Source organism: Mauremys reevesii, unplaced genomic scaffold (genome assembly GCF_016161935.1).
Source record: "Mauremys reevesii isolate NIE-2019 unplaced genomic scaffold, ASM1616193v1 Contig36, whole genome shotgun sequence".
Classification (NCBI taxonomy): Eukaryota; Metazoa; Chordata; order Testudines; family Geoemydidae; genus Mauremys; species Mauremys reevesii.
The window spans coordinates 487443-510441 of record NW_024100847.1 but is presented as its reverse complement, the minus strand read 5'-3'; the positions used below and the strand labels follow the sequence as shown (position 1 = coordinate 510441).

The 22999-nt window shown below is 48.4% G+C and overlaps 1 protein-coding gene across 4 annotated transcripts in view; it reads right to left on the bottom strand.

Annotated features, from left to right (window-relative positions):
- Positions 1-6083: 6083 nt before the first annotated feature.
- The window catches only part of LOC120393911 (complement receptor type 1-like), a 404201-nt gene continuing 387285 nt past the window's right edge, over positions 6084-22999 (bottom strand). For 2 of the 4 annotated variants that reach the window (XM_039518353.1, XM_039518351.1), the window contains 4 exons: positions 20295-20396; positions 12457-12499; positions 9795-9889; positions 9182-9279 (listed from right to left, as the gene is read on the bottom strand). In XM_039518353.1, coding sequence (XP_039374287.1) covers positions 9224-9279; positions 9795-9889; positions 12457-12499; positions 20295-20396 — 296 coding nt within the window. In that variant the 3' untranslated portion in view covers positions 9182-9223. Of the gene's footprint in view, positions 7206-9181; positions 9280-9794; positions 9890-12456; positions 12500-20294; positions 20397-22999 lie in introns of those variants that run through there. The other 2 variants (XM_039518352.1, XM_039518358.1) reach the window with 2 other exon arrangements.

Here is a 22999-nt window from a genome sequence, read left to right as displayed (position 1 = left end):
GATGTTACATGTTATTATATTATGGTTACTATTTCCAAGCAGTCCTTTTATTATTACCTGTTGGACTAGCTCCTGCGCTCCACTCAGGACTAAATCTAGAGTTGCCTCTCCCCTTGTGGGTTCCCATACCACCTGCTCCAAGAAGCAGTCATTTAAAGTACTGAGAAATTTTGTCTCTGTATTTTGTCCTGAGGTGACATGGTCCCAGTCAATATGGGGATAATTGAAATCCCCCACTATTATTGAGTTTTTTATTTTGATATCCTCTCTAATTTCTCTTAGCATTTCATCATCACTATCACTGTCCTGGTCAGGTAGTTGATAATAGATCCCTAATGCTATATTCTTATTAGAGCATGAAATTACTATGGAGCATGTGGATTCACTTAAGATTTTTTACTTCATTTGATTCTACATTTTCTTTCACATATAGTGCCACTCCCCCACCTGCATGACCTGTTCTGTCCTTCCGATATATTTTGTACCCCGGAATGATTGTGTCCCATTGATAGTCCTCAGTCCACCAGGTTTCTGTGATGCCTATTATATCAATATCCTCCTTTGCTACGAGGCACTCTAGTTCATCCATCTTATTATTTAGACTTAGCATTTGTGTACAAGCACTTTAAAAACTTGTCACTGTTCAATTGTCTGCCCTTTTCTGATGTGTCAGATACCTTTTTATGTGAATGTTTCTCGTCTGATCTGGCCCTTACATTATCCTCTTCCATTTTCTGTTCCTGACTATAACCTAGAGGATTTCTATCAATAGACTCTCCTCTAAGATTAGTCTCTGTCCAATCCACATGCTCCTCTGCAGCAGTTGGCTTTCCCCCATTTCCTAGTTTAAAAACTGCTCTACGACCTTTTTAATGTTTAGTGCCAGCCGGGGGCAGCTCCAGGCATCAGCATGCCAAATGCGTGCTTGGGGCGGCAAGCCACTGGAGGCGCTCTTCCGCTCGCCACGAGGGCGGCAGGCAGGTGGCCTTCAGCGGCTTGCCTGCAGAGGGTCCGCTGATCCCGCGGCCGGTGGACCTCCGCGGGCGTGCTTGTGGCGGGTCTGCTGGTCCCATGGCTTTGAAGCCGCGGGACCAGCGGACCCTCCACAGACAAGCCGCCAAAGGCCGCCTGCCTGCCGTGCTTGGGGCGGCAAAATGCCTAGAGCCGCCCCTGGTGCCAGCAGTCTGGTTCCACTTTGGTTTAGGTGGAGCCCATCTCTCCTGTATAGGCTCCCCCCATCCCAAAAGTTTCCCCTGTTCCTAATGAATCTAAACCCCTCCTCTCTACACCATGGTCTCATCCATGCATTGAGACTGTTCTTGCCTACCTGGCCCTGCATGTGGAACTGGGAGCATTTCTGAGAATGCCACCATAGAGGTCCTGGATTTCAGTCTCTTCCCTAGCAGCCTAAATTTGGCCTCCAGGACCTCTCTCCTACCCTTTTCTATGTCACTGATACGTTCCTGTACATAGACACATTTGCTTGGTATTTATTTCTCTGTGGGTACAATCAAATCCTCATTTCATTTATTTTGCTGTCATGGCACAGGAAGCTAGAGGACTGTGATGGGGTGCAGGTCTTTGGGCAACCCCGGTAGAGGATCTGAAGCCATGTCACCCGCATAGTGTCACTTGGAGAAGATCCTGATGAGCCAACCAGCAGCCTGGCGCTATGTGGGTTAATGCCCAGCCAGGCTATAGGGAAAGATCAGGAAACTAAGGGCAGCTGAAAGCCCTGCAAAAGAAAGGTGTCACTCTCTGGCCATGGCTGCTTTAAGAAAGCTACTCACTGCTGACAATGACCACGTTCTCTGAAATGGTACCAAAACCACAAGTTGCCTCATGTATACTTACAGTTAACCATGCTCAACATTGGTTCAGCTGCACCTACTGCTGACACCTATTGTTAGCAGTGGATACACCAACTTTCAAAGAGGGAAGAGAGAGAGAGCGCGAGAGCAGGTGGCTGTGCTGACCAAAACCAGGGCAGGGAGCTCTAGGGAAGCATTTGAGCTACCAGGCTACATGGTTGATACATCTGGGTTGGTTGTTGTGAGTTAACTGCATGGCAGAAATGTGCCTCTACAGACCTTGATCAGATCAGTGTCAGTTCAGATCAAACCCAACCTAGAGAGGGTGATTTTTATGTTCATACATGAGTCTCAAGTGGACTCTCTTCTAAGAACAGTGTCTCCAAGGGAGGACACTGTTTTAACAGTAGCATGTTTTAGAGCAGGGGTGGCCAACCTGAGCCTGAGAAGGAGCCAGAATTGACCAATGTACATTGCCAAAGAGCCACAGTAATACATCAGCAGCTCCCCATAAGCTCCCCCCACCACTCCCAGCCCACCAGCAGCCCTGCCAATCAGCACCTCCTCATCCCTCCCCACACCGCCCTATCAGCTATTTCGTGGTGTGCAGGAGGCTCAGAGGGGGAGGAGGAGGAGCGAGGGCATAGCAGGCTCAGGGGAGGGGTCAGGAAGGTGAGAAGTGGGGGCAGAGCCAGGTGTTGAGCAGTGAGCACCCCACAGCACATTGGAAAGTTGGCACCTGTAGCTTCAGCCCTGGAGTCGGTGCCTATACAAGAAGCCGCATATTACTTCTGAAGAGCCACATGTGGCTCCGGAGCCACAGGTTGGCCACTCCTGTTTCAGAGTGTCAAAATCAAATGAGATATGGAGGAACACACCTTAGAGGCCCTAAAATTTGGCCATAAAGAGGCTGTTGAAAACAAAACAGAGCTTGAAATCCTAGCAGACTGCAGTTTGCACATGGCATATTTACTCTGTACCACGCTCATACAGCTGTGCTTTAAGCTTCATGAATGAAAACCTCACATTTAAAGAGAAAAGGTGGGGCTTTTTTTTTTTTTAACCTGGATCATTATTAGCAATTGGTTTTACAGCTGATCCTATGACAAGATATTACACATAACTACACTAAAAACAAAGATATCATGGAATTAATAAAAATAACCAAAGAGCACCACCTTTTCTCTAGTCCCTCTTCTAAGCTACAGAGAACAAAGGCTCCAATCCAGAGTCACACAGAACCTACCTAAAAGAAGCAAGCTATATTACATACCCTATACTTTCTGAGACTAGTAAGCCCAGGCCCTGCAGCTTCCTAATATTATTGGACTGGAGACCAACATCCAGTTTGCATTGTCGTTGCAGAGGGTGACACAGTCCCAGCCTGGGAGGTAAGATTGTGGGTGTGCACAAATCTTTTGTGCACACCCAGCAAGGCTCAGCCCACAAGCGCTCTGAACAGATCTAAAACCAACCTCATTTTCTTATCGTGTGGGATCCCAAAACACCAAAGTGCCCTAAAACTCCTACAGTCTAGTGCAGTGGTCCCCAACGTGGTGCCCATGGGCACCATGGCGCCCACCAGGGCATTCATGTGTGCCCACCTAATGCCCAGCAGGGGAGAGAAGCCGCGGCCCTGCGCCTACCAGGGACAGAGAACTCAGGCTGCAGGCGCAGTGTTCTCTGTTCCCGGCAAGTGCAGGGCCTGCCTAGTGCCCCGCAGGGGAGAGAAGCTGCGGCCCCATGTCTGCCAGGGACAAATAGCTCCGGGCGCCGGTGTTCTCAGTCCCTGGCGGGCGCGGGACCTGCCTAGTGCCCTTCAGGGGAGAGAATCCAGGCCCCCGTGCCTGCTGGGGATGGGGACAGAGTACTCCAGGGCTGTGGGCACCGCTGTTCTCTGTCCTCGTGGCTTCTCTCTGGATTCATATATTATGTAATATTGAATATGATTTTTTTATTATTATTTAGTGTACAAATACAAAATAAGCCTTGATAAATTGTTGGCACCTGCCCCACTCTTCTGAAAACATGAATGTGCTACTGGTCACAAAAAGGTTGGGGACCACTGGTCTAGTGGGTCAAGCTCACCAGCTCTTGCACAGAATACGAGAAGGTGGCCAGATACTCAACACTATTGGGAAGTGCGGGGCTTCTTCTGCCAAATACTGGGAAGGATTAAAGCCTTTGATTCCTCCTTGGCTGTGTTCCCTTAGGACACAACCACCTCCCCTTTGCATCTCTGTGCTCCAAAGCAGCCTTCCTATATTCCTCTTTAGCTCCTTCCTTTTCCATTTCCTTTCAAATGGCCAAGTGAACACACAGATCTACTGAGCTCCACCTAGACAAATACGTAACTGGCAGCTGTATGTTTTGATAGCAGCACTGGGTCTGTTCCGATGAAAGAGTCTATGACAACATGTTTTAGCCTGCTTGGAAACTCCTTTGCCCAGCCCAGATGTTCTCCCAGAGATAAGGTGAGTAAAACAGATCAGGCCAGGCAGATGTTAAGGGGATAAAAATGAAAGCAAGTGCAACAAAAACAGAACCCCGTTTTGAACTACATGCCTGATCTCCAGTCTACTATGCCTAGGCGCATCATCAGATAACAAGTAGCATAATGAGCTGATGAACAAAAGCTTTGGAGTCCCTGAATTCTGCTATGATAGACCTCACCCTCCTTGCTTAGGGTCAGATGGTGATCTCATCTTCAGGAGTGTAACAATGGGGTTATTCCGTAGATTTCACTGGAGTTATCACCGGCTTTACACCAGTGTAAACGTAATCAGAATCTGTCTCTTTGCATATAATGGGTAAGGCTGGACTATTAGGCCAGATTCCAGGCTGCTTTGTGCCACTCCTGCAGCATATAGGGACTGCAAAGGGAGTGGTGTGGTCCCCAGAGGAATTCCCCCAGTGCAGGGAAAGCATATGCTGGCATATGCAGCCCAAAAGCTGCCTCTCATGTAACCCCTGGTGGACGTACTGCCAAAGGCATGAAGAGAAGTGGCCAGAGCACTTCGTGCTTTGGAATTCTTGGCTGCAGGGAAACCCATTGGCAGCGGCAGTGGCAAAGCTGCTGAGGGTTATGTGGGGTTGTGACTATTCCAGGAACAGGTGGGACCTGTGTGGGTGCGCAGTGCTCCAACGTACACAGGAGGCTGCACAGGCCCTCAGAGCCTGAGGAGCCCAGAATCGGAGAGGTAGAAAAGGGTCTTAAAGCCCCGACGTCCTGGTCAGTGCCTTGTGTGCCACGCCTCTTGTGAGCTATTCAGCTAAAACATCACACTTCTAATGGAAATAGATATACCAGTCAAACTTTGGACCAAGCTGTAGTGCAATGTACACCTAGGGATTGGTGATGAGGCCAGTTGCCCTGGGTGCCAATCTGTCTCCTGAAATTTGTATCTTTGGCCTTTCACATAAAAATACATATTCCCAAAGCCACCATATAAGAGTGAGATACTTGGACCATAATGACCTTAGTTTATTGACCATTGGGGCAGACTGCAGGCTCTTTTTCCCTATCTGAAAACAGTCCCAAAACTTCTTCTAAAGTTCCAACTTTCTTAACATTTGTTTTTGCCACTGCATAGCAAAGAAACACCTGGAAGCAGGAGAGAAATTCATCTTAGTTCACTGAACTCCCCCTAGCTGCAGTCTAGTGCACAGGACCAAAATGTAGTTGTTTAAAACAAATACACAGATGGGCCCCTGGTCTGCCCCATTATGTGGGGAGCCCTATCGGGAGCAGGGATGTTGTGTGAGGGCCAGGGGAATAGGTGGGGATGTGGAGGGATCCAGGGTGGGGAGCATGTATATTCCTTCACTGATGTCTCCCCTGCTCTAGGGGGAGAGCTGCCTCTGTCTGACAAAGCCTGTGTTAGGAATGCCAGGATCTTCTGCAGAAGTAGCTCTGTGGCATCTCGCCTTGACAGTTCACACCCTAACAGGAAGTGAGGGTGGGGGAAGGACTGCAGCCGTAGTTAACGCCATAGCACTGATCTCAGCTCTGAGCACTGGGGATCTCCTTCCACTGACAGCGATTCCGCGGGAGTCTGGCTAAACAGAACTGAGTCAACTTCTGACACATGTTACAAAAATACCTCCACACTAGTAAAGAAACTTCTCTGCAAGAGGAAAGGAGAGAACTTTCTGTTCTATAAGCAGCTAGCGATTAGATGAGGGCACAGGGCTAGATCTCAACATCACTTTTAAATAGTTAATGAGACAGTTTCTATTAACAGGTATGGAAAAAATATCAGGACGCTGGAGTCTTTATTCAGTATCCCTTTTATTTAAGAAAAAGGCCTATTCCAAAGAAGACATTGTAAATAACTCAGATATCTTCAATTATAGTTGATTCATTTGTGGAAAAGATTTCTTCTTATTGCTAAATAAAACAATGCAGCTTGCGGTCACAAAAAAGGTGCAAATAACATTTTAAATCTTTAAATCTTATAAGACAGATGACAAAGTTTTTGATTATAAACACACCGTCTCAGCAGCAGTGTGAGACATTTCCTGAATATAAAAAAAAAGCTTATTTTAAGATCTGCAAAGACAGTTTTTGACAATTAAGATATTAAAATAATGTAGGCACTAAACCACTGGAGAACTTCTCAGGAGGACACTTTTGATCTTACTGCTTGCTTCTTATAAGAAAGTGCTAGTGGATTGCAAGGAAACAAATGTGATAGCTAAGATGGCCAGGGATACAACCCCATTCTCTGAGTGTCCCTACTCGGATTGCCAGAAGCTAGGATTGGCTGACAGGGGATGATAGATCACTCAATAACTGCCCTGTTCTGTTCATTCCCTTTAAAGCACCTGGCTAGATGGACCATTGGTCTGACCCAGGATGGATGTTTTTATGAAGAATCTATGACATTTCACCTAGTGTCTGGCATCTTTAAATTTGTGTTTAAAGAGAAATACGCACTCCATGATGGAAGCTTGTAAGTAGGGATCTGAACAGTCTCTCTTGCTGTCCACCGTTAAAGCCACTACTCACAATCCAAACCATGCCACGCTCTGATGGCGACTATCTTCTTTAAGGGGAAACATTTAGTGCTATGGAGAGGCCTAATAAGGAACCAGGTGCATGTTCAGAAGAGCAAGTAATTTTGATGCTGCCAACTGCCTTGCTTGCTTCAGAAGCCATTTTCAAGGGCAAGAGCGATGATCCACCCCCGGTCTTTCTGCTTTACTCAAATGCAGCTCAACAAAGGAAAGAAGTTGTAGCGAAAGTAACAGCAGTTACCTGAGAGGGGTCTATTTTCACTACAGAAATTTCACTACAAATATATGACATTTATCTCCTAACTTTTCCATGATTTTCTTCCATTGTCTGTTAATGTATAAGCCATAGACATCAGCCAGCATCAGTCACTTATACTGCAAAAGGAAGATAAACAATTAAAATCAAAATAGTTACATACTTCAGTCTTACACACCTTTCTTTAGACTTCAAAGTGTTCATTTAGACTAAACTTTTCATTGCTTGTACTTTTCAGTATTGTCAGGAACAAATACTAGTTTTTGTATTATGTGTAACTGCATAAAACAGAAACATTTTAAACCCACTTCAGGTTAAAGCAGAGGTTATGGCATTTTTTTCTTAGTGGTAAAACCTTAGAAAAAGCAAGAGAAAACATGAATTGTGGATGTCACAGGGCTAGGGTTAAATTGTTAGCAGAGGTAGTAACTGCAAGGGACAAACAACAAAAAAGTGACTGATGAGTGTAGATAATTATACAAGCTAACTAACGGAGCACTAGGCTATCCATGAATCTGCTCTTCTCCCCACTATAAAACAAAGCTGAGGTGGAACATTCCTCTAGAAGTTCCGCTCTGCACCAAGAATGGAAACCTACGTAGATTTACATACCCAACATTTTTATAGCGGGATATTAGTTTCTTCAGTGTCTAGTCACATTGAATATTCTTATTTAACAATGGACCATGTGAATGCTATGTAAAATACTGCATAGTCCTTATGAAGTCCACATGAGCTTCTTTATGATATATACTAAACTCAATTAAGCAATTACTTTAGTTCACATACCTGTTTTAAAGCACCATGAACTGTAACTACACACTCAGAGCGCCATATAATCCATTTGGGGAACTAGCACATGCAATGCTGCCTCCTTATAGATGAAATCTTGTATTTGCTTATAATCTTTCTGGTTTTATATATTTATTTTTCACCCAAAGAACAACATATGATTTTCTCCTTCATTCTTAATAGGGGACTATGGAAGGGTACTGGGAGCATATCACACCTGTCCTCTGCTCTCCACACTGGTTCAAAAGCAGCAGAAGCTTGACTTGAAAAGCTGAGGGGGCTGAGGTGTGAGTGGGGAGGGTGTACCAAGGAGTCCAAGGCTCAGAAGGTTCGTGTACACAGGGATACAGGGCTTCTAGCATGGCCGTGGCTGGCCCATGTCAGCTGACTCAGGCTTGGGGGGCTCAGGCTGCAGCCCAAGCTCTAGGACCTTCCCCCTTCACAGAGCCCCAGCCAGAGCCCAAACATCTACGCAGCAATTTTTCAGCTCCAGAGCCTGAGCCGTGTGAGCCCCAGTCAGCTGACCCAGGCCAGTCACTAAGTTTTTTATTCCTGTGTAGACATTCCCAGAGAGAGCCTGGGCAGCAGGGCAGGCACTCACCTTGGCATGGCAGGTTAAGGAAATGGTCAGGGCAGTGTCCCTGGTCCTGATTCCCTACCCTGGGCATCCTGAGCAACCGCTCGCCCAGCTCCCAGTCTCCTGCTCTGAGAGGAAATGCCGGCCCCCCTCAAAATGATGTGGCTTCACCCAGCCCAGTTCCATTCCCTGCCTCCAGGTACGTCCTCTGCCCAGTGCCCAGGGGGCGGGGATACAGGTAGAACAAACCCTGGGCTGCCCAATTTCACACTCTCCCCAGGCACTGAGGAAGTATTGTCTGGAGAGGTGGGGGATGACATAGATCAGCCCCCGCAATAGAGGCGCTAGCCCCCACTGGCCCTCCACTTCTGCCATCCCCCAGTACTGCTTTCCCATAGAATACTGGATCACAGTCAAGGTTTCTGTCCTTATCGTCATGGCACTCCATGGCCTGAGCCCAGGATATCTACAGCACTGCCTAAGGCCCCAGGAAACTACGCTCCTCTCTACAATAAATATCAAGCCCCTGCGCCTGGGAGACGTAACTTTTCTACACAAACCTTATCACCTTCCACTCCAAGGGAAAAACGCATTTCTTTGACCTGCCGTCTCTAACAGATACATAACAAAATGCATGTTAAAAAGTGACCACACACGCTCCCTGCCCTCCAGAGAAAACCTACCAAAAAAAGACAGTCCACTGGACTCGTTCTCCCCTCGGAGAAGATCAGAGAATAAACACCACATGACAGATGTTAGTCACGATGCTTAATGCGCTAGCGGAAGGTGCTCAGATATGACGTTGATAAGCAGGGTATAAGAACCTATACCATAACAGAAGTAATTAAATGGAAACAACATTTATATTAGACAAATACTGGTTTCTGACAATCTGCATTTAACAGACAAAGCACACAAAGTGTTCAAGTTTGTTGTGGTTGCAGAAAAACATAGAATGCAGTGTTTTAGTAGATAATCAAATAATATTACATGAAATATTTTTGCATGCAGTGTAGTTGTAGCTCTCTCAGTCCCAGCATATTGGAGAGACAAGGTGGGGGAGGTAATATCTTTTATTGGACCAACTTCTGTTGGTGAGAGAGACAAGCTTTCAAGCCACACAGAGCTCACCCATCTTCTCTCTCCAATGAAACATTTTTGTTCGATGATATGGAAGAAAAAAGAAGAAGTAACCCAACAGAAGTAATTTATATTCTCAATTTGTATTTAATATTGTAAACGTCTACCCTACTCTCTAAGATGACATTTAAACAGAAGACCACCACACCAGCTGCATATTTTTGGGTACAGGAAAATATTTTTCTATAAAAATATATACCTTTGATGATCAAATTAGATTTTGTTTCACTCATCTGCAAATCATCTTCTGGCGCAATGTGATACTTTGGGGAATCCAGATTTACACCGTAAGAACTGAATAGTAAGAAAGGAGAGAACATTTGCTGATTAAATATGTTTAAATAACAAACAAATTGAAATGTAAGTAGTTTTTTTAAAAAAAGGAACCTTTTTATAAAACTAGAACTGTTTAAAGAAAAAATTGGAGGCTGAATATTAGGAAAATATTTTGATTGTAAGATGTATTAATCAGTGGAATTCTCTACCAAGCGCAGTGGTAGAAGCATTACTGTTTTGGAATTTTACAGCCAGCAAGGACATGATACTGTAAAATGCTTCCCAAAATAAAACAAACCATATTTGCAAAATCTTATGTCCCTTATATTTTTCAAGAATGTAAAAAATTCTCAGAGGATTACATTTTAACAATAAAACACATTCAGCATCAGGCATTAAATTTTTAGGTGTATATGTTCACTTTATTATTGTCCTTCACCAAGAGGGGTAAGTGTTGTACAAGTAAATTTCACAAAACAAGCAATATTTTTGCCATGGGAAGGAGGTCTCTTAGTCAGAACATTATTCCCACACAGAGTCACTTTTGTATAAGTATAATTTATCTTGTAGACTCAACAGCTCATTAAATGCAAGAACAGATTAGTATTTAATTTTCTGTTTTGTCTGATGAGCATATATTTTGCTACCTATATTTTGCCAGCAATATACAAACAAGGCTGCAGGAACTACATTTAGGTTGGTTCTCTTTCAATATTGTTCACAGTGAAATTCTAGCACCCACTAGATTTCATAGCATGGAAGAAATTGCACATGACAACATGATGCATGTGAGTCAACAACACTGGACAACTTCTACTACAATAAAAGCTCATTTTTGCTGGGTGAGTATCTTCACTGATGAACTGCCAACACTGGATATTATATTTAAATGACAATGCAAACTGGGCTGCTGAATATAAAGCTTATCTTAACCAAGCTACCCGCTTGATGATCATGACAAAACGGAACAGGATTGCATGAGCATAAACTTCACTTCAGTGGGATAAAGTCCAATAGTCCACACTATTAAATAAGCCTCCTTAAAAACACTCACTATAACAAAACATTTAGTGAGAAATGAGAAGCAAAGTTGGAAATTCTAGACATCAGACTGGATTTCTGAAGAATTTCGTTCTAAATGTTTAGGAGGACATTGTACCAATGATTGTTTCTAGGTTGCTGCAGTCTATTAGCTTAGTCAGGGCTTGGACATCACTGGCTTTACTTGTATGGATTCAGGGAGTGTCATACTAGAAATCTCATTCACCACATAAACAATACTGGGCAGGTGCTTTTTAAATTCAATTGTAAGCCATGTTTAGGTGGGATGTCAAATATGCAAATCTTTTCACAACAGTTAACAAGAGATGGTGTCACCTTGAAAGAGTAACCAAGTTAATCAGTAAAAGGCAGACGTCACACAATCCAACATGTCAAAAGCAAAGTTAATCTTTAATTAAAAATAAAAATTAGATTAAAAATAGACTAGATATTAGGTGTAAGTCGAAGGCATCTCAGTATAAGTGAACCCCAGGGGAATATTATTCAAGTGAGACTGTTATAAGGCAAAGCAACTATTTAAAAAGCCTTCACACAATATTATCTGGCAGTGATACAAAGAAAGCCTGTACTGTGAGAACACAACTTCATGAGCACTTCTACACAAATCCTGCTTTGGGTTTTTAATTTGCCATATTTATATTTTGCAGGTTTGAAGACTGAGATGCCCCTTAGGAGAAACATTCCTGAAGGTGCACACCTTGGGCCTTAGCCATAGCCACTTCATGTGCAGAATTCCTGCTGAAATAAACTAGAGCGCGGCTACAGGGTTGTGTCCCAGTGTGGTGAACTTAAGGAGCAGACAGGGAAGGGTTAAAGGAAGCAAAAATTTGAAGAAGGAGTTTTGGACAAACCACAGCAACAAAGAATTTCTAAATCTATCAGAGATTTTTGTATTTTCATGGTACCTGGAGCAGCCCAACAAACATCCATGGCTCTGTCTTTTTTTCATGACCTGCAGTCTTATTTAGATCATCTTTTCCTTCTTGTGCATTTAAGACTGATGCACTGATGAAGCACAATGGTCATGTATTGGACCACAGCATCAGCTAGTCCAACAATTTTCAAACTATGGTCCATGCAGCATTTTGCAGGCAGTCCATGGAGAGCTAACGGTTACATGATGCCGACTCTCATTCTAGTTTCAAACTGTTAAATCACACTGAAAAGACAGCTCTGGGACTCCGAGAGAGGGCAGAATCCCAGAGCTTGGGCTCCAGTCTACACAGCAATTTTCAGTCCCGCAGCCCTAGCCCTGCGAGCCCATATCAGCTGAGCTGGGCCAGTCGCGGCTGTGTTGTGGTTCTTTTATTCCAGACCAACTATGCATCATTCCTTCAGTGCTGCATTTTCAGAGCACCATATATGTAACGTTTCCTGACATCCAGGTATGTGCAAGAAAAGATAAACCCTGCTGAAAAGGTAGAGTAAGTCTCAGAAGGAAATACCTGTTAATGCAGTAAGGAAATGCCATGAAGATAAGGTGAAAGTTAGTAAAGAATAAAAATATTTTTCTGCTAGCTTACCCCTTTTTCTTTTTCCATTTTTTATTCAAACCTGCAACTATTCCTTGAAGAAAAACAAAAAACAGCGATAAGGCAGGAAGTTAAATTGTATTTAATATTCTGGTAAACACAGCTAGCAAACTTCACAGATAAGTAGTATGGAAAAGCCCCTCTTGTATCCCAGATCAAAAATCATGAGAAGCCCTTTCTCATCCAGAAACTGGTTCTGATGTTGGATCTCCCAATTTATCACATCTTTAATGTGTCTATACCCTGCTGAATGTTTAGATTTTTAGCTCATTCAGAATGATGTTTAGTACTCAGTCTACTTAACATTTAAGATGTTCAAGCTTTACATCATCTGTTTCCCTTCAAGCACCTCCAAGCTGTTTAAGGAATTTTCTCAACCAAATAGTCACAGGATATATTCTTATGTCCAAGGTTTAGTTTGGCTTATTTAATTTCTTCCTTGACTGATGAAATATTTAAAAAGAATAAATAAAAATTAGAAAATGAATCCATCCGCACTTGTCAGATTCTCTCAATCTTGAACTTGCAAATGAAAACTTCTAAATCAGATCGGGCTAGTAAAAAATACATTTAAATTCAGCTACTGAGATTTCAGCACAGTTTTCCCTGATTAGCACACAGGGATTGTTGCATCTTAGAACAATTCAACAGGAATACAGATTGCAGAGTACTTTGGGTTTGCATATTCTTAGTCCACATGCATCAGGAAACCTGCTAGAAACCTGCTTGTAACAGCCATCTCTAGCATGGCTGTGCTCTAAGCACATATGGACCCTACCTGCTGCTTGACAAAGCTGCTCTATGACTCCAATTTAACAAGTCACTTAAACACAAACTTAAAGCACCTTAATTCTGATTGACTTCAGTGGGATTTATACATACACTTAAGTGCTTTGATGAATGGGGGCCTATACAGTGACAAAACTGTTCACAAAGTTGAAGCTACTACAGCCTTTATGGGAATTCTCTGGGAAAGGGTTGCACGTGGGTTCACAATTTGCTAGCATGATGACTAAACACCCAGGCTCTGGTAAGTGGAGTCCTTTGCACTGCAGACTGACTAACTGAATGGTGGGAACTTCATTTATACAAGTAACAACTTTCTTATTCCCACGAGGCTAGACTGTCAAATCCAACCTAGGAAGGGCTTGCTTGGATCTTCTGACAAATACGCAGTCCTAAGTATGGAGCAAGTATTCTCATCCAAGACAGAATTACAGAAGTGAAATGTCACTCCCTTTCTGTTCCCCAATATTGTGCACACAAATTTAAGACCGAATCACAGCAGGTTTCTTAGCTCAGGAAAATATTGTGAATAAATTATAAGTCTATAGACAGAGAAAATAACTTAGAGTATTAATATAGGCGTCTCTCCAGGGAAAAGGCGGTTACTCACCTGTAGTAACTGGTGTTCTTCGAGATGTGTTGCTCCTATCCATTCCAATGTAGGTGTGCGCGCCGCGCGTGCACGGCTCTTCGGAAGATTTTTACCCTAGCAACTCCGGCGGGCCGGCTGGGCGCCCCCTGGAGTGGCGCCACTATAGCGCAGGATATATACCCCAGCCGGCCCGTCCGCTCCTCAGTTCCTTCTTGCCGGCTACTCCGACAGTGGGGAAGGAGGGCGGGTCTGGAATGGATAGGAGCAACACATCTCGAAGAACACCAGTTACTACAGGTGAGTAACCGCCTTTTCTTCTTCGAGTGATTGCTCCTATGCATTCCAATGTAGGTGATTCCCAAGCCTTACCTAGGCGGTGGGGTCGGAGGTAGATGTCGCAGAATGCAAACTGCTAAGCCAAAGGCTGCATCAGCTCTGGACTGTTGGACCAAAGAGGCAATGGTCTGGATAGAGGACCAGGTAGTCGCACAACACAGCCCCTGGAAGGGTATGTGAGCCAGGAAGGCAGCAGAGAAGCCTGAGCCCTGGTGGAATGTGCAGTAAGGTGGCGCTATGGAACATGGGCCAAAACACAGGAGGTGCGTATGCACAACATTATTGAAGATGAAATCCTCTAGGAGGAGACAGGTATGCCCTTCGTCCGGTATGCCGGTACGATGAAGGTTTCGGGGGCGTTACGAGAGGGCTCTGTCCGCTAGATATAGATTGCAGACACCCTACAGATGTCAAAGGAGGGCAATTGTTGCTCTCCACCGGAAGGAAGATATCCTGGTAGATATAAAAGGCAGACACCTCCGTAGGGAGGCAGGTCGGACGTGGTAATAACTGCCCTTGTCCTTGAGGGACACAGTATACCTTGGGCCTATTGTGAGAGTCTGAAGCTCAGAGACTCATCTGGCCGCAGGAAAGGCTAGAGGAAAACTGCCTTGCAGGACAGGTATATCAAGGAGCATGTTGACATTGGCTCGAAGAGGGCAGTCATAAAATTGGGTAGAACCAGAATGAAGAGCCAGGTTTATGGTGGGGCCCCACTAGGGGGTGTATAAACGCTCCAAGCCCGGAGGAACCAGATGGAATGGAGCAGGATCTCGGCGGGAGAAACATTGCGCGTTTCGGAGCGGCATGAGAAACGCTTCCACTCGGCCAGATACTTGAACCGGATGGACTATTGTCTACCACCCCGGAGAATCTCGCAGAACCGAGGCCGAACAACGTAACTCGGATCGGTTTAACCACGCAGGAGCCCTGCTGTGAGGTGCCGGGATTACAAGACCGGGTGGTGAAGGTTGTCGTGATTCCGCGTCATGGGGTCTGTGCCAAGAGGGTTACTACCGACAGGTGTAGCAACATGGTGTGCCAGTGCTGCCCAGGTTACACTGGAGCGATTCCAATCAGGGGCGCTCTGCCCCTGCGGAGTTTGAGCAGGACCTCGTGAACCAGCGGGGACAGTGGACAGCATACGGCAGATGGTTGATCCACGGCCTCAGGAAACTCCTCCAAGACCCACTTCTGGAAAACGGAATAGATAAAGACGGGAGGAAACCACCACTTGTGAGAGAGGAAGGATCTGCTGAGACGATCCGCCAGCTGAATCGCCTGGTACACAAGGCAGACTGCTCTCAGCTCTCGGACATTGATGTGGAAGGCCAGGTCTTGCGCTGACCGAAGGCCGTGAGTGCGAAACTACACTAGGTGCGCACCCAGCCGAGAGATGGGCTGTCTGTCATGAGGGACCCCGAGGGGTGAATGAAACAGCAACCCCGGATATACCGGGGAGGACGCCGACTCCCGGTTGAGGGAGCCTAGGCTGCTCGGGGGGAACGAGACGACCACGAGTATGCCACCTCTGCCCGGGTGGCACACCCAGGTGAGCCACGATTGAAGTGCACAGAGGCGAAGCCCGGTATGTTTGGCTGCAAACGTGTAGACCGCCATGTGACTCAGGAAACCGAGGCAAGAGCGAGCCCAAGTTGGCGCGAAGGGCCGCAGACCTTGTACAATTGTTACCCGCGCTTGACACCAAGGCTGATGAAAGCAGGCTCTGGCAAGTCTGGAGTCCGGGGCGGTCCCAATGAATTCCTTTCCCTATATGGGAATCAGAGTGAATTTTACTATTGATCATCAGGCCTAGACACAGGAATAGGTTCGTGTCGATGCCCATATGACTGGTACTTTGGGCCTGGGGGTTCTTCGAATGAGCCACTCGTCCAGACACGGGGAACGTGTATCAGACGGTGGTGAAGAAAGGTGGCGACTACAGCCATGCACCTTGAATACCCCTGGGCTGCAAGAGGCCAACCGGGAGGGCCATATACTGGGAATAACGGTGGTAGGCCCCAAACCGGGGGTACCTTCTGTGTGGAAGAGAAAAGGCAATGTGACAAACACGTGCCCTTCATATCGAGGGCGGCGTACCAGCCTCCGGGATCCCAGGATGGGATGACGGTCGCCCTGGGTACCATGCGGAACTCATCTGCATCGTGACTTGTTGAGTTCCTGCAGGCCTAGGATATGTCTGAGACCTCCCTTCGCTTAGGGGAATAGGTTTCGCCCTTAGGTACCTCCTGTATAGCTCCGATGAGGAGAAGCGTCCGCACCTCTTGCCAGAGGAATCGCTCGTGAGAGGGGCCCTTAGGAGGGGCGAGGATGGGAAGGCTTTGCCCCATTGGTGGTCAGAAGGACCCTAATTCCGGCTCCTTTGGGGTGCGGATTGATGGCCACGACCGTGTAAGCCACGCCCGCTGGCCATGTCCCGACCTTGTCAAGGCGCAGGGTAAGAGCGGAGGTTGGGGACGGAAACGTCGGCGCTGAATTACCGGCGTGTGCATGCCGAGAGAGAGCAAAGTGACCCTGCTGCCCTTTAGGTTCTGCAGCCTAGGGCCAGCGTTGTCAGAGAACAGGCCCGTGCCAATGAAGGGCAAGATCTGTATAGCGTGTTGCAGCTGCGAGAGAAGGCTCGATAACTGGAGCCCTGAAACGCGCCACGTGGCAGCACCCGAGGCCAGAGTCATGGCAGTGGAGTCAGCTGCGTCCAACGAGGCCTGTAGGGAAACTCTCTCCAGCTCCGTCTTTTGCTGCAGGAGGGCCTCGGGAGTTCCAAAGAACCGACTCTGAAAATTTGCCCACCGCCACCCACAGTAGCGGACAAGCAGGGCTTGCTGGTGCGCTACACGAAGGTGCAGGGCCCCCTCCGGGTACATCGTATGGCCCAGTAAGACCACATGCCCAGCCTCTTAGGATGTAGGGGCTGGTCGCATTTCGATCAGAGGAGGGCCGGAGGGGTATGTTCCTGCCCCCGCCTAATCTGGGGAGGAGGAAGAAGAAAGGCCCGGGACAAGCGGGTCCTGTGTGGGCTCGAGTTCCTGGACAACCTCCTGATCCGGTGGGATCTGGGAGCCCGGTGCCGAACCGGGGGTTGCTCTGTACCGGTCGGACGGGGACGACTAATTGTCACCTCTGGCCCCCAGAGCTCGGAGGGAATGGAGCGAGATGGGATCACCGGTACGCCTCTGGCGCGGTAGTACACCCACGGCGTCCAGAATGACCACTGATAGGTCTCCTGGAAGACCCTGGAGGGCACATCGGAAAACAGAGTGCTACGCATATGAAGTGTCCGCACGGGACGACACTGATGCGTGGCTGGATGGCCCTGGAGGAGCAGCAAGCTCTTGGTAGAGTCTCCGTCTGTAACTGACGTCGCTCGTTGCGGCACCGGGGATCGGTACCGGTAGGCAGACTGGTACCGAGAACGGGACCTGCCACCGAAGGTGTGCCGGGCGGTCGACCGAGCATGCAAGGCTCGATGACCAGGAGTGGCTACGAGTGTCCCGGTGCCTGGGGTTTGATCGGTGCTGAGTGCCCCGGACCGGCGAACGGGATGCTGACCGGTGCCGCGAGCACTACTGGTACCAACATGGAGAACGGTGCTGAGACCTAGATCGGTGACGGGACCGAGAACATCTGCGGGACCGCGACCCTGAACGGTGCCGCTGTGCGGTGCCGAGGTAGGGTGGCCTGATCAAGGCAGGCTTGCCCATCGACTATGCAACTCCCACCGGCGGTGCCGGGGGTTGAGGCAGCGTAGATGCTGCCGTTACAATCAGCCCCCTCGCCGCGGACACTGTCTCCGGCGTGGAGGGAACAGTGAGCTCGACCAGAGCTGGCACCCCGGGTGCAGCTTCATAGCGAGCTCAACCACGGTCCGCACCGGGGAGTGTTCCAGCACCAGACTCGATGGCCTTTGCCTGGCCGGAGTTAATGGTGCGGGCATTGTCGGTGCCGCGGTAGACATTGGTGCCGGGCGATCCGATGGAGCATAGCGCTCGGCTGCGGAGCAGGCGGCTCGGACGCAGCTTCAGGGCGAGGTCGACCACGGTCCATACCGGGGAGCTTTCCGGCCCCGGAGTCGACGGCTCTTTGGCTGGCCGGAGTTAATGGTGCGGGCATCGTCGGTGCCGCGGCAGACATCGATGCCGGCGGTCCCACCGAACATAGCGCTCAGCTGCGGAGCAGGCGGCTCGGACGCAGCGACAGAGCGAGCTCGACCACGGTCCGTACCGGGGAGCTTACCAGCACCGGACTCGACGGCTCTTGCCTGGCCGGAGCTAACGGTGTGGATACTGCCGGTGCCGCGGCAGACATCGGTGCCGGGCGATCCGACTGAACATCGCGCTCGACTGCGGAGCAGGCGGCTCGGACGCAGCTTCCGGGCGAGCTCGACCACGGTGCGTACCGGGGAGCTTTCCGGCACCGGACTCGACGGCTCTTGCCTGGCCGGAGTTAACGGTGCGGATATTGTCGGTGCCGCGGCCGACATCGGTGCCGGGCGATCCGACGGAGCTTAGCGCTCGGCTGCGGAGCAGGCGGCTCGGACGCAGCGACAGAGCGAGCTCGACCACGGTCCGCACCGGGGAGCTTTCCAGCACTGGACTCAACGGCTCTTGCCTGGCCGGAGTGAAAGGTGCGGATATTGTCGGTGCCGCGGCAGACATCGGTGCCGGGCGATCCGACGGAGCATAGCGCTCGGCTGCGGAGCAGGCGGCTCGGACGCAGCGTCAGAGCGAGCTCGACCACGGTCCATACCGGGGAGCTTTCCAGCACCAGACTCGACGACTCTTGCCTGGCCGGAGTGAAAGGTGCGGATATTGTCGGTGCCGCGGCAGACATCGGTGCCGGGCGATCCGACGGAGCATTGCGCTCGGCTGCGGAGCAGGCGGCTCGGACGCAGCGTCAGAGTGAGCTCGACCACGGTCCGTACCGGGGAGCTTTCCAGCACCGGACTCGACGGCTCTTGCCTGGCCGGAGTGAAAGGTGCGGATATTGTCGGTGCCGCGGCAGACATCGGTGCCGGGCGCTCCGACTGAGCGTAGCGCTCGGCTGCGGAGCAGGCGGCTCGGACGCAGCTTCCGGGCGAGCTCGACCACGGTGCATACCGGGGAGCTTTCCAGCACCGGACTCAACGGCTCTTGCCTGGCCGGAGTAACTCCTCATCCTCCAGGAGAGAGGTCCATGCCGAGGGTACGTCAGCGACGGTGGTGCCAGGAGGCCTTGGCGGCACCGGCGGTCCGGTGCCGAGGGAGCGCGCCGTGAAAACGAACTAGCGGTCGGCGCCGAGAGCGGAGGAGCAAGAGCTGCCTCCCTCAGGAGCTGTTCAAACGAAAGCCCCGCTCCCCTTTGTTCACGGATTAAGGGCCTCACAAACGCGGCACTTATCTGTGAGGTAAGATCCCTCGAGGCACTAGGAGAAGATCTCTTGTCGGCAGCGGCTTGTGGCCGGCCGAGCAGGAGAAAACCCTGTGGACCGGGCACCGGCCCCGGCCCCGGGTGAGGGGAAGGGGATAAACCCCAACCCCTGTAAAATAAATACACTATACTATTCTACAAACAAACAGATTTAACTACCACTATAAACAGAACGAGAGAAAACTACGAGTAGCTAGGGAAGTGGAGGTCAGCTAAGCTGTGCTCCACTGTTCCAACGGCCGTCACGGGCGGAAAGAAGGAACTGAGGAGCGGACGGGCCGGCTGGGGTATATATCCTGCGCTATAGTGGCGCCACTCCAGGGGGCGCCCAGCCGACCCGCCGGAGTTGCTAGGGTAAAAATCTTCCGAAGAGCCGTGCACGCGCGGCGCGCACACCTACATTGGAATGCATAGGAGCAATCACTCGAAGAAGAACAGCAGTGTAATCTCAATCATGGGCATAGATTTTATATGGAACCCAAGGGCAAAAAGTTAGTCAGTGGCAGAGAAATTCAAGTATCCTAAATCCAAGGACCTTGAGGAGTTAAATGGTGGTGGTGGTGGGGGGGGGGGGGCAGTGGAGATGAAATAGAGGAAGTGCAATAGTAAAATAGCCTGGACTGTGGACCTCAAAACACAGTCATAGCTTAAGTGCATCAAATTATTTTTTCAGTATTAAGTTACTTACCAGTGACGATGGCGATGGCAATGGCGGCGACGGTGATACCGACGACAGTGGTAATGTTGCTGCCGATGCCAGGAATGCCAATGCGTGTATCAAAGCCAGGCTCTAAAGAGAGCAAAAATGTGAGCTAAAATATGAAACCATATTCATGTCAATAACCTACAGGAACTCATCTACAATTCATGCACCTGCAGCCACACTAGTACCCTAGATTACACCAAATATGAGTGAAAAATCAATGGAGTCTCATAAAACACCACATTATAAAATAAATCATCATTAGCTACTGGAAACCATGATCTGACCCCTCGAGAATCTTACAAAGAAGAAAAGCAGCTTTGCAAGGGATTGCATACATATGTATCTTGTAACGGAGGCAGGAAAACAGTTGCAAAAATGGATGAACTGATCTCAGTTTAAAGGCTTTCTACAATGTAAACCAAGGGATGTTAACTCTTCTCGTAGACATGCTTCTAGGGTCCCATTTTCCAAGCCTGCACTGGCCCGCCACGGGTTTGTTTAAATACTGAGTGAGCACAGAATCATTACACGTGGGCTGTCTAGATGGGGTATCAGAATATCCACCCTACATGTTATGGTCAGTGTTAGGGTATGTCTACATTGCAATTATACACCTGCAGCTGGCCCATGCCTGCTTTCTAGGGCTAAAAGGCTGTTTAATGGTGATGCAGATATTTGGGCTCGGGCCTGCAAACCTCCCACCTCGCAAGATCCTACAACCCCGGCTCGAGCCTGAGCCCAAACCTCTACACCACAATTAAACAGTATCTTAGCCCGAGCCAGCTACAGATTTTGAATTGCACTGCAGACATATGTACAAAAAGCCTCGTAATCAGTATTTCAAATGATCCAAATAGATTGATTCAAGAGACAGACTTTTGCTGTCCTTACTAAAGTAAGGCCATTTAGTATCCTCTATAGCTGCTGGCTAGACATTACATGGGTAACTCCTTGCCACAGATTGAACAGAACCGCAGTCACTGATGTCAATGAGTTTTGCATTTAGAAATCAGACTCGTGTAAATCAATGCTCAGACTAAGATTTTTAGGAAACTGTATGAAAGATTACAATAGTGACAACGAGGGCAAAGAGTGCTCTGACGTGGCCTTTCAGTGGCTCCTGGAATTACTGAACCTCTTTGTCCTTAGATCTGAACCTATTCACTCATGAGATCTTAATTTTTCCTCCTTTGTGTGTAGGTGAAGTAACAGCCATTTTTTTAAGGATTACATTTCCAACAGCAACCTAACTGTGGAACCTGGTGGGGATAGCTCAGTGGGTTGAGCATTGGTCTGCTAAACCCAGGGTTGTGAGTTCAATCCTTGAGGGGGCCACTTAGGGATCTAGGGCAAAATTGGTCCTGCTAGTGAAGGCAGGGGGCTGGACTTGATGACCTTTCAGTGTCCCTTCCAGCACTATGAGATAGGTACATCTCCATTTATTATTATTAACTTCCAACTCCCCGCACCCCCTGCCCCAACAGCAAGAATCTGCCAGGATTCTCTCCTCGGCCCACCCTCCTTCCCTTGTGCACCCTGTCGTTGGGATCCTATCTGCTCTCGCAGCTTTGGATGCGATTGTTATATTGACAACTTATACAACACCCGTTTGGATTCCCTGCCAGTAGCTTAAACTGCACATGGCAAAAACGGAGTTTGTGTTCCCTCGCAAATCGCCTCTGATTGAACAAAATCCTCCTCCTCTCAGCTGCTCATGCCTGTAACCTGGGCATTATTTTTGACTCAGTCCTTTCTATGGACCCTCATGTCCGGGCTATATCCAAAGCTTGTCATTTTCCCTTCTTAAGTTTTCCAGGTTGCAGCTTTTCTCAGTCCAGATTGCTAAAGCTCTCATCCAAGCCCTTATATATTCTTCTCTATGGACGTGGATTCTTTTCAGGTTTATCTCAACCCCTATTCTATTCATCCCTCGACTGGGACTCCCTTCACCACCACATCAAAAATAAGCAAAAAACAAAAGTATCCTCTTTCAAAGCACATCTCATCACAGCCCTGCCTCACCTACCAGACGTCTCATCTCATGATGTCAGCGACCAGCTGAGCTCTACCAACATACCCAACCTTCATCGCCTCTTAATCCACTTCTCCTAGAGAACCTCCAGGCTTTCTTCCTTACCTGTCAGACAGGCTCCCTGAAAAAACCCATAGCCGCTACCTTAACCTCTAAAAAACCCCTATTTCTGCTGCAGTGCCTATAGAGCCCTGCTATTTTATATAAGCCAAAAACAAGGCAAGCCACACTGCACGCACAGCTAATCTACATGAAAAGATGCTGCCCTCCCTTCCTGCCACCTTCACCCATTTGTTGCATCTTGTTGTTAATCTGGATTTTGAGTTCTTTAGGGCAGTGGTTTTCAAATTTTTTCTGGTGACCTAGTTGAAGAAAATTGTTGATGTCTGTGATGTAATGGAGCTGGGAATGAGGAGTGTGGGAGAGGCTCAGGGCTGGGGCAGAAGGCTGGTGTGTGGGGATGAGTGCTGCAGGGTGGGGCCAGGAATGAGGGGTTCAGGGTGAGGGAGGGGGCTCTGGGCTGGCACATGGGGTTGGAGTGCAGAAGCGGGTCAGGGCTCTGGGCTGGGGATGACGGGTTTGGGGTGCAGGAATGGGCTCAGGGTTGGGACAGGAAATTGGGGCGTGGGGTTCAGGCACAGGCTTACTACGGGCA